Source organism: Leuciscus leuciscus (assembly GCF_965113295.1).
Source record: "Leuciscus leuciscus genome assembly, chromosome: 1".
Lineage (NCBI taxonomy): Eukaryota > Metazoa > Chordata > Actinopteri > Cypriniformes > Leuciscidae > Leuciscus > Leuciscus leuciscus.
The window spans coordinates 9,874,452-9,887,372 of record NC_138725.1 but is presented as its reverse complement, the minus strand read 5'-3'; the positions used below and the strand labels follow the sequence as shown (position 1 = coordinate 9,887,372).

At 38.9% G+C, this 12,921-nt stretch overlaps 1 protein-coding gene across 6 annotated transcripts in view; it reads right to left on the bottom strand.

The window, feature by feature from the left end:
• Window positions 1–2,781: 2,781 nt before the first annotated feature.
• The window catches only part of LOC309492401 (uncharacterized protein), a 31,352-nt gene continuing 21,212 nt past the window's right edge, over window positions 2,782–12,921 (bottom strand). For 3 of the 6 annotated variants that reach the window (XM_082161356.1, XM_082161355.1, XM_082161351.1), the window contains 2 exons: window positions 3,404–11,929; window positions 2,782–3,130 (listed from right to left, as the gene is read on the bottom strand). In XM_082161356.1, the coding sequence (XP_082017482.1) occupies window positions 10,914–11,929 (1,016 nt within the window). In that variant the 3' untranslated portion in view covers window positions 2,782–3,130; window positions 3,404–10,913. The remainder of the gene's footprint in view (window positions 3,131–3,403; window positions 11,930–12,921) is intronic. The other 3 variants (XM_082161353.1, XM_082161354.1, XM_082161352.1) reach the window with 3 other exon arrangements.

The following is a 12,921-nucleotide window of genomic DNA, read 5'->3' as shown; positions in this document are numbered from 1 at the left end:
TTGTTATTTTTTACACAATATTGAGTAGAATTAACTCTAAAAACTTGACACTGACCAAAGAGTAAATTTTACACTGATTTCGAGTGGGACCAAATGTTATCTGAAACAGAGTCAAATTCAACTCTATAGGAGTTGAATTAACACTTCTGTTTTTACTGTGTAGGCATTATTATGGCAAGCCGTTTTAGCATATAAAACTAAGTTTTGACTATCCATAAATATATTTTGGATAGTCATAAATGTATTTTGACTACCGTATTTTCCAGACTATAAGTCATAGTTTGGCTGGTCCTGCGACTTATAGTCAGGTGCGGCTTATATCAAATTTACAGCCGCGAGAGGGGGCTCTAGTTGGCGGAGTTGTTCAGAAGTGACACCATGGATGAAGAAAATGATGTGGAATGAGATTGCGGGAGCTTGGTGAACTTGTTTACTGGTAACTTGCTTGTTGCTTGCTTATGTTAATTAAGCCTATTCAGCCTCCCAGGTATATGTTCTTATGCTATTGTGTGGCTGAATAACTGTTAATGTGTTGCGTTAACATACCGGACACCTATTCAGCCTGTTGTTCTGTGTGCTACTGTGTAATCTGTAATGACGTCATAGATATCTTCAATTGATGTGTCACACATACTCAAAGGTAATTAGAGATATAACTTATTCAGTTTCGACTAGTCACAATTATATTTAAAGACATCTGAATTGTACGAATCTGCTGTTGTGTGACGTGAGAATAGATTTACTCAGCTCCTCCCCCTCACCAGAGACAGCCCCTCCCTGCCTAATGATTAGTGCTAACTGCTAACAACAGTAACGCTAGTCTGCTGAGAGAAAAGATACTGGATTAAGTGAATTACTTAAGAGATTATTACATAACATCTTTAATAAAAGTTTAAAAATTGTGTACTATGGATTCTGTTTTTGGTTTACTCCATACGGTAATAATAATAACCCACAAGCTGGGAGTGATGTATTGTATTATAGCAAGAGATCCGTGATGACGATAGTTTGCGGTGTTTAGTGTTGAGCGCCAGTGCGTTGAAAAGTTATTTTAAAATTTTGTTGCACAAGGCATAAGGCCACTTGTGTAAGTGATGTGATTTCATGTTTTGATTGTTGAATACCTTTGATTTAGTTGGAGACCTGTTTTTTTTTTTGTAAATAAATTGTTTGTTTATGGATGAGGAGGTGATTTGTTGTATTTCTTTTTCTTGTAGAGGATTTTTATGCTGTTATGTTACTCCTGGATTACGCACCATGTGACCTATTTCCTTGATTCCCTTTGGAGGCCGTAATAACATTAGCCAAGGACTGAAAATAACTTTTCTGTAGGAGGGACATCTATATGACCTCTTAAAAACTACAGACAAGTCTGATCTCACCCTGAGGAAATTGACTCGTGTACCTACCATTAACTCGCTCTCCAGATTCCTCTTATGATCGCCTACGGTTGCTATTTGGGATTGTTTGCTTGGCTGGTGTTATTGTTTGGCATGTGTTTATGTAAATAGTGTTTATATATCAATATATGTTTGGAAAGAGTTTCTGATCTTTTGGCTGTTTTTTTTTTTTTTTCACTTTTCTTTGTTCGATTCTTTATTTTTTATATCTAGCATTACGAGCTTTCTGAATACGCTTTAGTATCAGTGCTCGTGTCTCTTTCCTGCCGTTCTGTTAATTAGCTCGTTAGTAAACCAATACATCACAAACAAAAGCAGAACAGCTTGAATCTCCTCCATACTTATTATTAACGTTTCGCTCAACGGATTACTGTCCGTCACAGACTGGGAGGAGCATTCGCGTGCAGTTCTACGTCACCAGGCTAATTTGCATAACCTTCCCGGTACTTTAGACCGAAAGAAACTGGTCTGGGGCAAAAAAAGTTCCTGGGACTGGTTCCTTCCGGGTAATTTCGGTGGAAAATTTTTTTATGAAAATGAACGAAAGTCTGACGGGGTTGGAACAGCATGAGGGTGATTTATTACTGACAGAATTTTCATTTTTGGGTGAACTAACCCTTTAATAACGCTGGATCACGGACAACTAAAGCACATTTATCACCTGCAGCGCTTTGCTAGCTGGTTAATATAATTGACCAAACACTTCATATATGAAATTAATCAGATCGATAAAATAAAAGTAAATCTTACAACTAACATCTACACAAAAGGGCAAGAATGCACACAAGAACTTGCCCGCTCTAGTCTGTTGTATAACTGTCGTTGTGGATTCCCTTAACAGCACACTGATACACGGTCAACTAAAGCACGGATCATTTACAACATTCTAATCGATTACAATAGTGTTCTCATTATGATGCTAAGTAAATGACAGATTGGCGCTGCACATTTTGCACTTAACTGTAATCTAGCTTCCTTTTATTTTGCCGGTCTGGAAGGCGTGCAGTCTAACGCCAACCAATCAGATCTCAGGTACTGCCCCCCAAATGCTGCAATAACCAATCCAAAAAATCAGAAAAATAGAAAAATATTTAAAGTCAGGGCTAACATAGTTTTCATGATCCAGCATCGCTGTCACGAACAAGTACTCCTGCCCATCCCTAGTTATTTTATTGTTGCAAAAAATAAATAAAAAAGAACATTCCTAGAACATTATTATTTATTTCCCAAAACACTAACCAATCAGGAACCAAATTCTAACATTAGGGGAATGTTCTGTGTTTGGTGGGAAGCTCCAGAAGCAAACGTAATACTTAGCTTTCAGAAATGAAAATTATGAAATTATTCCTGATGCAAATAAAATTGGACAATAACAATAAGCTGTTGATAAAATGATATTTTAATTAAAAGTGAATAGAACAGAGACAATCTCAAACAATGAACAAGTTAAAATTAATATCAGACTCGAGTCATGTCTCTGTTGAAAGTGTTACGGCCTCTTCTTCAGCTCCCTGAACACGGAAGCTTTTTCCGGGGTAATTTTCCGGTGCTCTTCTTCAGAATGATTTCAGAACGGAGGCTCCAGTGAAACTCTTCCCGCATTTATCACATTTCACAGTTTCTCTCTGCTTTGAACTCTCATGTGAACCTTTAGACTTTTCCATGTGAAGTGTTTTTTTTTACACTGAGGGCAGGAGACAGATTTTCTTTCTCGTTCACGTCCATCAGATCTAAAAGAAACAATAAATCAAGTGAGATTTCAAATGAGAGACAAATGTGAAATAAAAAGTGAAGCTCAAAGTCAATATTCAGTCTTCAATAGACATTTTAATCCCATCATATCTGGTCAACAACTGCTGTGCACGAGTACGATCTATTTTAATGTCATGAAGATGATTTGTGTTATAAATCACTAGTTTGGTCATGAAACAATGTAAATCTGGTGAGCATCAGCATGTTCTTCATCATGATGAATGAATGAGGAATCAAAAATAAACACCGACCTCTTTGTTCTTCAGTGTGTGTTTCATTCTGCAGATTCTGGATCACTGGCGTTCTCTCTGTCCACTCCTTCCAGATGCTTTCTGGGAGTTCTGCTAAAACACAAACAAGTTTCATTTCTAACAGACATGATGCGAGAGGAATAATTAATATTTCAGAATCTGAACTAGGCTAATCACGTTTAAAAAAATAGTGAGATTGATCATGTGACTTAAAGGGCACCTGTTATACAAAATTCACTTTTACATGGTGTTTGACGGACACTGCAGTTTTAGCGTAGACCCGCCCTGAGTGAGCTAAACACAGTCCGCCAGTGTTTCGACGCCGGAGCAGCTGTAGACACGAATGTCTCCTAAGAGATTGAGGAGTTTTGTTGTTGGATGTAAGAATGAAAATTGCAGTCTTCATTTACTCTCGTTATTACTCGAGGATGGATCTGAACCAATTGTCCGTGATCCAGCTTACAGTCTCCGGAGTGATAGGACTAACGTTACTGATCACAACAGTAATGTGCACTTTATTACAGTCAGAGTCCGAGTCGTGTATTACATCAGAGTCGTTTTATGGATATAAAGTTTACCAGTTTATAGAGCATCACAGTCCCGCCCACAGCCCGAGAGCGCTTCGGTGCCGGAAGTAAATTTCCCATTCATTTCTCCCATTGACTTTTTGGAAAATCCGTATCTTAAGAGTTTTAGAGCATGTCTGAGGATAACCAGCTACGGCTGAACTCATAGGCATACAAAATATTATTTCGAGTGAAAAAACGACGAGAAAATCCAAAAAAAGTCAAAGGTACAAGACTGCAGAGGTGGGACAAAGTCATTGTTATGCAAGTCACAAGTAAGTCTCAAGTCTTTGCCCTCGAGTCCCGAGTCAAGTCGAGTCAAAGATGAGGCAAGTCCCGAGTCGAGTCAAAAGTCAAAGCCAACAAGTCTCAAGTCGAGTCCAAAGTCCTACCATTTTAGTTTCGAGTCATTTCAAGTCTTCTTACCACAGAAATAAAATGTACCGTATACAAATCATGCATGTCTGTAAGATTTGCATTTATTTAAACCTCTTTTTATACAATGACATTAATCAAATACAGTAAAATACAGGTGCAATTGTGATGCAATTATTAATAATTGTGATGTAATTTTTGCATCACAATAAGTGTATTGTGATTGTCAAAACATTTAAGTAACTAAACTGAATTTTATTAGGTTTAGTGACAACATGTGACAATGTTTACACATGGTTCAATTTCTGGTAAGCTACACTTTTTTATTATTTCAGTTCAATTCAATAATTGTGATTTGATTTAATATTGACTCATTTGGATAAATATTAGGTAGGCTACACAAGATAGGCATTATTTTTTCTCAAGAAAAAAACAACTCACCTAATGCTGTAAACATACAGAGAGCCCTATCAGCTGGCAGTATTATTTAAGGTTACAAATAACACAAATTAAATATAATGCGTTTTTTTTTTTATCATAATAACAACTTTATTTAATGATATGAGTACAAATATAATAAACATGCAATATAGTACACATATTTAGCAAAATACTCTCTATAGCCCTTTTTCTAGTCAACTAACATTTCTCCAACTGTTTTATTGACCCCTTTGATTGATGGGTCGATATTATGTATGAGGGATATACATTTCGGTAAGTTGTACTGTATATTTCAACAGTGTTCATTCGTGTTTAACGTCATTTACTATCAGCTAGAGATGATCGGTTCACGTGCCGCTAGGGATCTGTCGTGTCACATTTACAAGCGCCAAAACGGTATTTATTGTCTGAATTTCGTAATAAAAGGGACAGAATCTGAGAGCAGAGATTTTTTTTTATATCATTACTAACCTGCTCTGTCTAGTCTGTCGGTCTCCGTGTCCTCTTTGCTTCGCGATTTTTCTGTGCGTGAGAAAATGGATGTGTGGCTGAGAGCGTGTGAAAAGTGTCAATTGCGTGTGTCTCACGGTGAATGCGTGAGAGGCAGCTATGTAGCAGTAAGTTACGGTACATCCGATAAGGGGCTTAGCATTCGTTCAAATTCGTAGCATGCGTTGTTGCTTGTTGCGCTTCATTGGTTGTCTTGCAATGTGCCTGCTTAGATGCTGTCGATTTCAAAACAACGTGGGACTACAGTGATTGGATGTCGTGCAGGCAGCGCGGTGCTCTCTGCATGCATACAGGTGGTGCACATTTTTTCACAGTTGCAGATAAACAGAGCGGCGTGGCCGTGTGAACATTTTTTCCCCAGTTTTCATGGGAAGTAGCAAGTCTTCTCGAGTCAAAAGGCGCAAGTCCAAGTGAAGTCACGAGTCATTGATGTTAAAGTCCAAGTCGAGTTGCAAGTCTTTGTACATTTTGTCGAGTCGAGTCTGAAGTCATCAAATTCATGACTCGAGTCTGACTCGAGTCAAGTCACATGACTCGAGTCCACACCTCTGCAAGACTGTGTACATATTTTCATTTCCGAGCGAAGGAACTACTCTTCCCATAAACCACCGCGCCTCACTGAAGTCGACTCAAGCCACAACCGCGAAAAGAGCCTTTAGAGCGACTTTCAAATCGGACGACAGCCACGCGAACTTTTTCTTGTGCAGTTTATAGCAGTTCGTGGGTCTGAATTCAAAGACAACAAAATAATTGTGTGACCATGTGGCTAATGCAGTAGAACAATAAAGGAAGAATGAACAGAAGCTTAAAGGGATACTCCACCGTCTTTTCATATTAAACTATGTTCTTCCCTTAACTAAGACGAGTTGATACATACCTCTCTCGTCTCAGTGCGTGCACTCAATCGCTCTGGCGCGCGGCGAAACTTTGTTCACTCAGTTCATTCAATATGGGCCAAGAAAAGAAGCTACCAAACACCTCCACGTTTTCCCTATTTAAATACAGTTACTCGCGTAGTGTAACTCGACCTAGGACGGTGACACAAAACAAAACGTTGCGCTTTTCTAAGCGTGTAAAATGGATAACTATATTGTATGGCGGAATACCATAGCAAGTCCTTATGAGCACTTCGACTTGGCGGAGTAATATCTTCACTCGTGAAAAATCCTCTCACTGGAAGATGTCTAAAGGAAATTTGGCTGAAGGACAACGTTTGGGTTAGCAAACTTTATCCAAACAAATGTTACCAAATAAATATGAACAAATATTGGCAGTTTTCCTGTAGCTCAAACATTAGAGTTTGGCACCTGTAACGCCAAGGTCATGGGTTCGATTTCCGAGGGAAAGCAAGAACTGATAAGAATGTAAATGTGTACCTTGAAATGTAAGTCGCTTTGGATAAAAGCGTCTGATAAATGTAAGAGAATCTTATTATGTTAAATTGATGCATGAGATGAGATCTCGTGCATCAAGAGGAGGATGATAACAGTTGCCAAATATGGTTTACTAAGGGGTTCACATTTGCTGAAAGCCATTGCACAGGTGGGAAGATAAACGTTGGAAGGACACTGGATTTAAGCCCTGCAAAAAGCCATTCTTCCCCCTAACAAAATTGCTGTGTGCATTGTTTGTATTTTTTTTAAGTGTGCTAATAACAAGAATTGTTTCGACAGGAAACGCCAGGGCAGATGCGACAGCACAGCAGACAAAAGAAAACTATGTGACAATAACCTCAACATTTGTTTTTCTTTACAGAAGATGCAGACTTTTGCGCACATGGCATGAGCAAAGTGAAGAAACAGTGCCTAACCCTGTGCAATGCCTAACTTAAAATTTTCATTTTGCAGGATGTCAGGATGGATTGAACCAAACAGAACTGATTCTGTATTGTTTTGTTAACATGAGCAATGTGGGTTGAATGTTTTTTTCAGGGGACAAGGACCCTGAGTGCTATTCAGTGAGCAAAATTATCTGGTGACAATAATGTTTCAGGCTGTTGAATCCACAGGTCACACCAAAAGGGACGACAAGACAAGCGGTCACTAACAAAATCACTTAAGGTCTGCTTTCACAGGTGACAGCAGACAGTAAACGACTCATTCCAGTGGGGGTGCGATCGTGATCTAAGGGAAAATCTTGTAAGGATTTGAAAATGATTGGAGAGTGTGAAGACCTGGGTCCAAGCATCTCACCTTAAACTATACCAACCAACGTCAGCAACCCCACACGCCAACGCAAAGAATAAAGTGAGGAATCAAGGATGTGCTAGAAACATACCTCTCCTTGCCAACGGTGGAAAGACCATTTCAACGGCACGCAAAGTGTCAAAATGGTGAAGATGGAACATCCATGGGGCAACGAACATAGAAAAATGTTGACCAATTAATGGTAGAAGATCTATTAATTAATGTGAAGTATGGTGATAAGAAGAAAGAAGGTATGTAATGGAAAAGTCAGGGAATAATTTCGAACAACGAATGATCAAATTATAAAACTTTTCTGGTTAGATTTTATTAAATAGATTTTAATTAAATATAGCTTTAGAAGTAAAACCATTTCCTGACAAATTATTGTGATTAATTGAAAAAGGCTGAATACATAGTGTTATGATTGTATGTGTTATTCTGATAATTTTGTTATTAATGGGTACAGTCTATCCTAAGGGTGAACAAAATTATGCAGATGGTACGAGTAACAGAAGTTGAAATTATAATCATTTACGTTTTTTCGGTATTATAATATCCTTTATTCTTACTATGCTTTAAGTTATACTGGAGTGACTGAGGGTCCGATTTATCGGGAATGCGGAAGCAGTGCTTATCCATTTAGCCCGGCTTCAGATAAAATGTTTACTTGCTTGCTCCTAAAGTTATTATTTTTATTTGTTTATTTTTCTTATTTCTTTCAAAGTTCAAGTAGAGTGATCAGGTATACAAAAATCAGATATGAAAGGTAACTGTGATGTAAAGACTTGAAACAACTCTTATCATTTATGGGTTTGATGCAGAATTAGAAACAAGGGTGTTTTTAAGATGTTATAATCATACCTAATGTTAATGAAACCAAATTGTTTATCAGAGAATGATAAAGAGGAGGAATTGTTATGGGAAAATTGATATTTTCTCTATATTTTATTTTCAATGATTTAACAAAAGAATGCCATGCGTTCTTTTGCTGTATTTTGAGTTTTGTGATGTTGATACAGCTGCAGGGTGTGTGTGTGTGACTTCAGAGGTGAGAGGATTCCCGGGGTCAAGGGGGGTCCCTTTTGTTCCTTGTGTTTGGGGTGGGTGACAGGAGATAGCTTTGAAAAGAACACTATAAAGAAGCTGGCCAACCTCTGCTCTGGGTCTCACTCCGCCTGCAGCTGGACTGTGGATGGACTGGGAACTATTCTTGCAAGAATAAATATATTTTAAGGACAATTTGAATCATGAAGTCTCTTATGCCTGATGCTGTTTTGTTAGTTGTTTGTTTTTGCCTCAACACCTACCCTCAGCTCAAGGGATTACTCTACAACTGTACATTACAATGTAATGTACAGTAGAGATCAAAATTAAAGAACAACATACTATTTCCTAAATTTCAAGGTCACTGCTTAGTCGTAGTTAAAGTTAAACAAACAAGAGCAAAAGAGCAGTTTTTTTTTTTTTTTTTTGCATATTTCATAAATTAAATGTATTTAGAACTACAGTATATAAAAATTAAACGAGAACTCTTTTAGATACGTCCAAGTTATTGGTGATAATGTGGCACCTGGTGCTAATTTCCTTAATTATCTGGCACACCTTATTTAACTGGCAGCAAACTTTCCAATTTTAACTTACTTTGCAAGATGGCAAGCCGCTCTAAGGTGACTGAAACCCTACGACACCAGGTTGTCCAGATGAAGGCCAAAGGGATGACCCTTTCAGCTATTGCAACAGAAATTGGTCGTTCAAAATCGGTGATTTCTAGAATATTGAAGCTTTACAAAGATACTCGTTCATTCAAGTCCCCCAAAAAGGCTGGTCGTCCACGTAAGACAAATGCACGAGAGGACAGGACGATGCAGAGACTTTCAATGGGGAATCGGTTCAACACTGCAGCTGGAATTGCTCGCCAGTTCAGAGCTGAACATGGTAAGGTTCTGTCTCGGCATACAGTGTCTCGTCGTTTAAGAGGATTTGGACTGAAAGCTAACTCTGCAGTGACCAAGCCTCTCATCAGCAGAAAGAATCAAAAGGCTAGACTAACCTTTGCGGAGGAGCATGTTGTGTGGACAGAGGAGAACTGGTCAAAAGTTCACTTTAGTGATGAAAGTAAGTTTAATTTATTTGAGTCCGATGGGAAACATTATGTTCGGCGTCAAACTGGGGAAAGATTGAACCCAAAGTGCGTAAAGAAGTCAGTCAGAGGAGGAGGAGGAAGTGTCATGGTTTGGGGGATGTTTTCTGCAGCAGGAGTTGGGCCTATTATACAGCTGCATGGCAGGGTGAATGCAAATGTTTATCAGAACCTCCTTCGGCAACATGCGGTTCCATCCCTGCAAGCATCTCCCAATCAGCATGCAATTTTCATGCAAAATGGGTAAAGCAGTACCTTGAAACTCAGAAAATTGAAATAATGAAATGGCCAGCCCAGAGTCCTGATCTAAACCCGATTGAAAATCTTTGGAAAATCCTTGGTGACAAAGTTATGGCTAAAAAACCCACTACAGTTACCGAACTTTGGAAGAGACTGGAAGACGAGTGGACCAAGATCACACCAGAGCAGTGTGAGAATCTAGTGATGTCCTGTGGCCACAGATGTGCTCAGGTCATTCAAAGCAAGGGCCTCTACACTTCCTACTAAATTGTGACTGCTGTAAGCCTCAAATTTGAGTTGTAATGCTTTCTTTTGTGCTGCAATGGTTATTGTTCTCTAATTTTGATCGCAGTGTTTTCCACAAAATAAAGGTTTTTGGTGAACTACCTTGGTTATTTTGTAATAAAATGCTAGTAGAACAATGGTATACCCACAGCAAATGATCCTTCAAATTTCAAGCAATGAAGATTAACAATATTTCTGAAAATAATCAAGTGTTTCTTAATTGTTCTCTAATTTTGATCTCTACTGTATCGCCATAAATTTTCGTGAAAATGCCAATATTTGAAATCTACACAGTTGATTCTCAGAAGTGAATTTAGTGATGAAAAACGACTTGCTGTATTAACCTGCCTCTCTTTCCTCGAATGCCGAAATGAATGCTGGGATATTTCTGCTGTCAAGTTCACACAAGTTACCAACCGATGCATCCTCTGTAAAATGGGCATGTCAAGAACACTTCCGGGTCTTTTAACCATTCTTGCCAAAATGTCCACAAAAAGTCCACAAGAACACAAGTACAGACAAGAACGCATATTGAGAAACGTCCAGAAAGTTGCGCAGCGCTGTTGTTTTTCCGTTTTTCCATGAGCGCCACCTACTGTCAGAGACTGACACTGCATTTACTGACTTTTTTGCATTGGTCCGAACAAACAAATCTCATGTGAATTTGGTGCCGAACATTCGTGTTAATGTGAAAATGTCCTGCCGCTCATCGTGGCTGTTGGGAAACTAACGTAGAAAAAACATGTTTCTCAGCACATAAAGATGAGCTACTGTGATCTCAGACTGAGGTGATGTGGTTTCTCCACTGCATGGATCTTCATGTGTTGCTTCAGGTTAGTTTTAAAAGAGAAACTCTTTCCGCACTGATCACACGTGTGCGGCTTCTCTCTGCTGTGGATCCTCTCATGTGTTTTCAGAGATGATGGCTGACTGAATCTCTTGTCACAGTGTGAACACTTGTAAGGTTTTTCTCCAGTGTGGATCACCTCATGTGTTTTCAGAGATGATGACTGACTGAATATCTTGTCACAGTGTGAACACTTGTAAGGTTTTTCTCCAGTGTGAATTCTCTGGTGCAATTTTAAACCGTCCGCTGTAGTAAAAGTCTTCTCACACTCAAAGCACATGTACTCTCTCACACCAGTGTGAGTTTTCTCATGTGTATGTAAAGATTGCAACATTGAAAAACTCTTTCCACACACAGAACATGAATGTGGCTTCTCCTTCATATGAACTCTCAGGTGTCTCTTCAGGTCTGATGACCTAAGAAATGTTTTGCCACATTGATGACATGTGAACGGCTTCTCTCCAGTGTGGATTTTCATGTGTTCTTTAAGGTGTGCTGATTGACTGAAACTATTCCCGCACTGATCACATGAGAACGGCTTCTCTCCAGTGTGGATCATCATGTGAGCATCAAGACCATGTTTGGTTGTGAGACTCTTTCCACACTGAGTGCAGGTGAAAGATTTCTTGGTTCTTCTTTTCTTTAAAAATGTCTGTTTAGTCTTTGAGCAACTCAAGGGTTTTCCTCCAGGTTTGACATGATGTTCCTCCTCCACTTCACTCAGTTCTTCACTCTCCTCCTTCACTTCACTCAGTTCTTCACTCTCCTCCTTCACTTCACTCAGTTCTTCTCTCTCCTCCTTCACTTCACTCAGTTCTTCAATCTCCTCCTTCACTTCACTCAGTTCTTCAATCTCCTCCTTCACTTCACTCAGTTCTTCACTCTCCTCCTTCACTTCACTCAGTTCTTCACTCTCCTCGCTCTCTTCCATCGGGTCTGACAGGAAAGAAAAAAAAATAAAATTTCATTTCATTCATTACCACTTCATTCGCCATGAACTTGTTCGTTTCTTTTATTATTTTATGCAATCAGAAACCCTCAAACCGGTCACACTTTGTATCTCTCTGTGCAAATCCTTCCTTCCTGTTCTGCCAGAAAGCAGCTGTCATTTACTGACGGAAAGCATGACAATAACCGCAATAAAGCCATATATTGCCGAAAAGCGCATGTCTTTTTTAGGAGCAATTTGAATGGTTTTGATAGGACCCGATGACAACGCAGTGCTGAAGTGCCAACTAGTCTCTCCCTATGGAGGATCCCTTTACCACTCTACAGATAAAGCGTTGTTGGGAAAATTTGTTTCGCGCATCTACCCCGAAGTGACAAAATAAAATAAAGGAAAAAATAAAGGAAAGACCAGGGCCCGTATTCATAAAGATTCTAAGAATCCTCTAAGAAAACTCTTAATTTAGCTTAAAAACTTTTACGTAGGAGTCTTAGCTTAAAAGCGATTCGGGACCGATCTGAGAGCAACTCTGAGTAAGGAAAAGACAAAAACTTTCATCTTAGTAAGGAGGCGGGGTTGACCCCGTTGCTATGTATGACACAATCTTTTGAAGACTGTGATTGGTTGGTTGTCCAAGAAGGAAGAAAAAAAGAGTGATTTTAAGTATAGGGTCTATTCTAAGCCTTCACTTTGAAATTACATGCATAATTTTTCCTATTTGATCGTTCTCACACACACACACACACACACACACACACACACACACACACACACACACACACACACACACACATTATATATGTGTATATAAATCCTTTTTTTATTTACCATGCTGTTAATTTCCTATAAGGTATTTGATTGGCTTAGACTGATAAAAAAATGTTCCACTCTTTCCAGTTACACTGATTGCTGGCATGTCCCTTTAAGTGGTGGTTTGAATGTTGGTTTTAATGTATCAAACATGGAATTTTCCCAGTTGCCA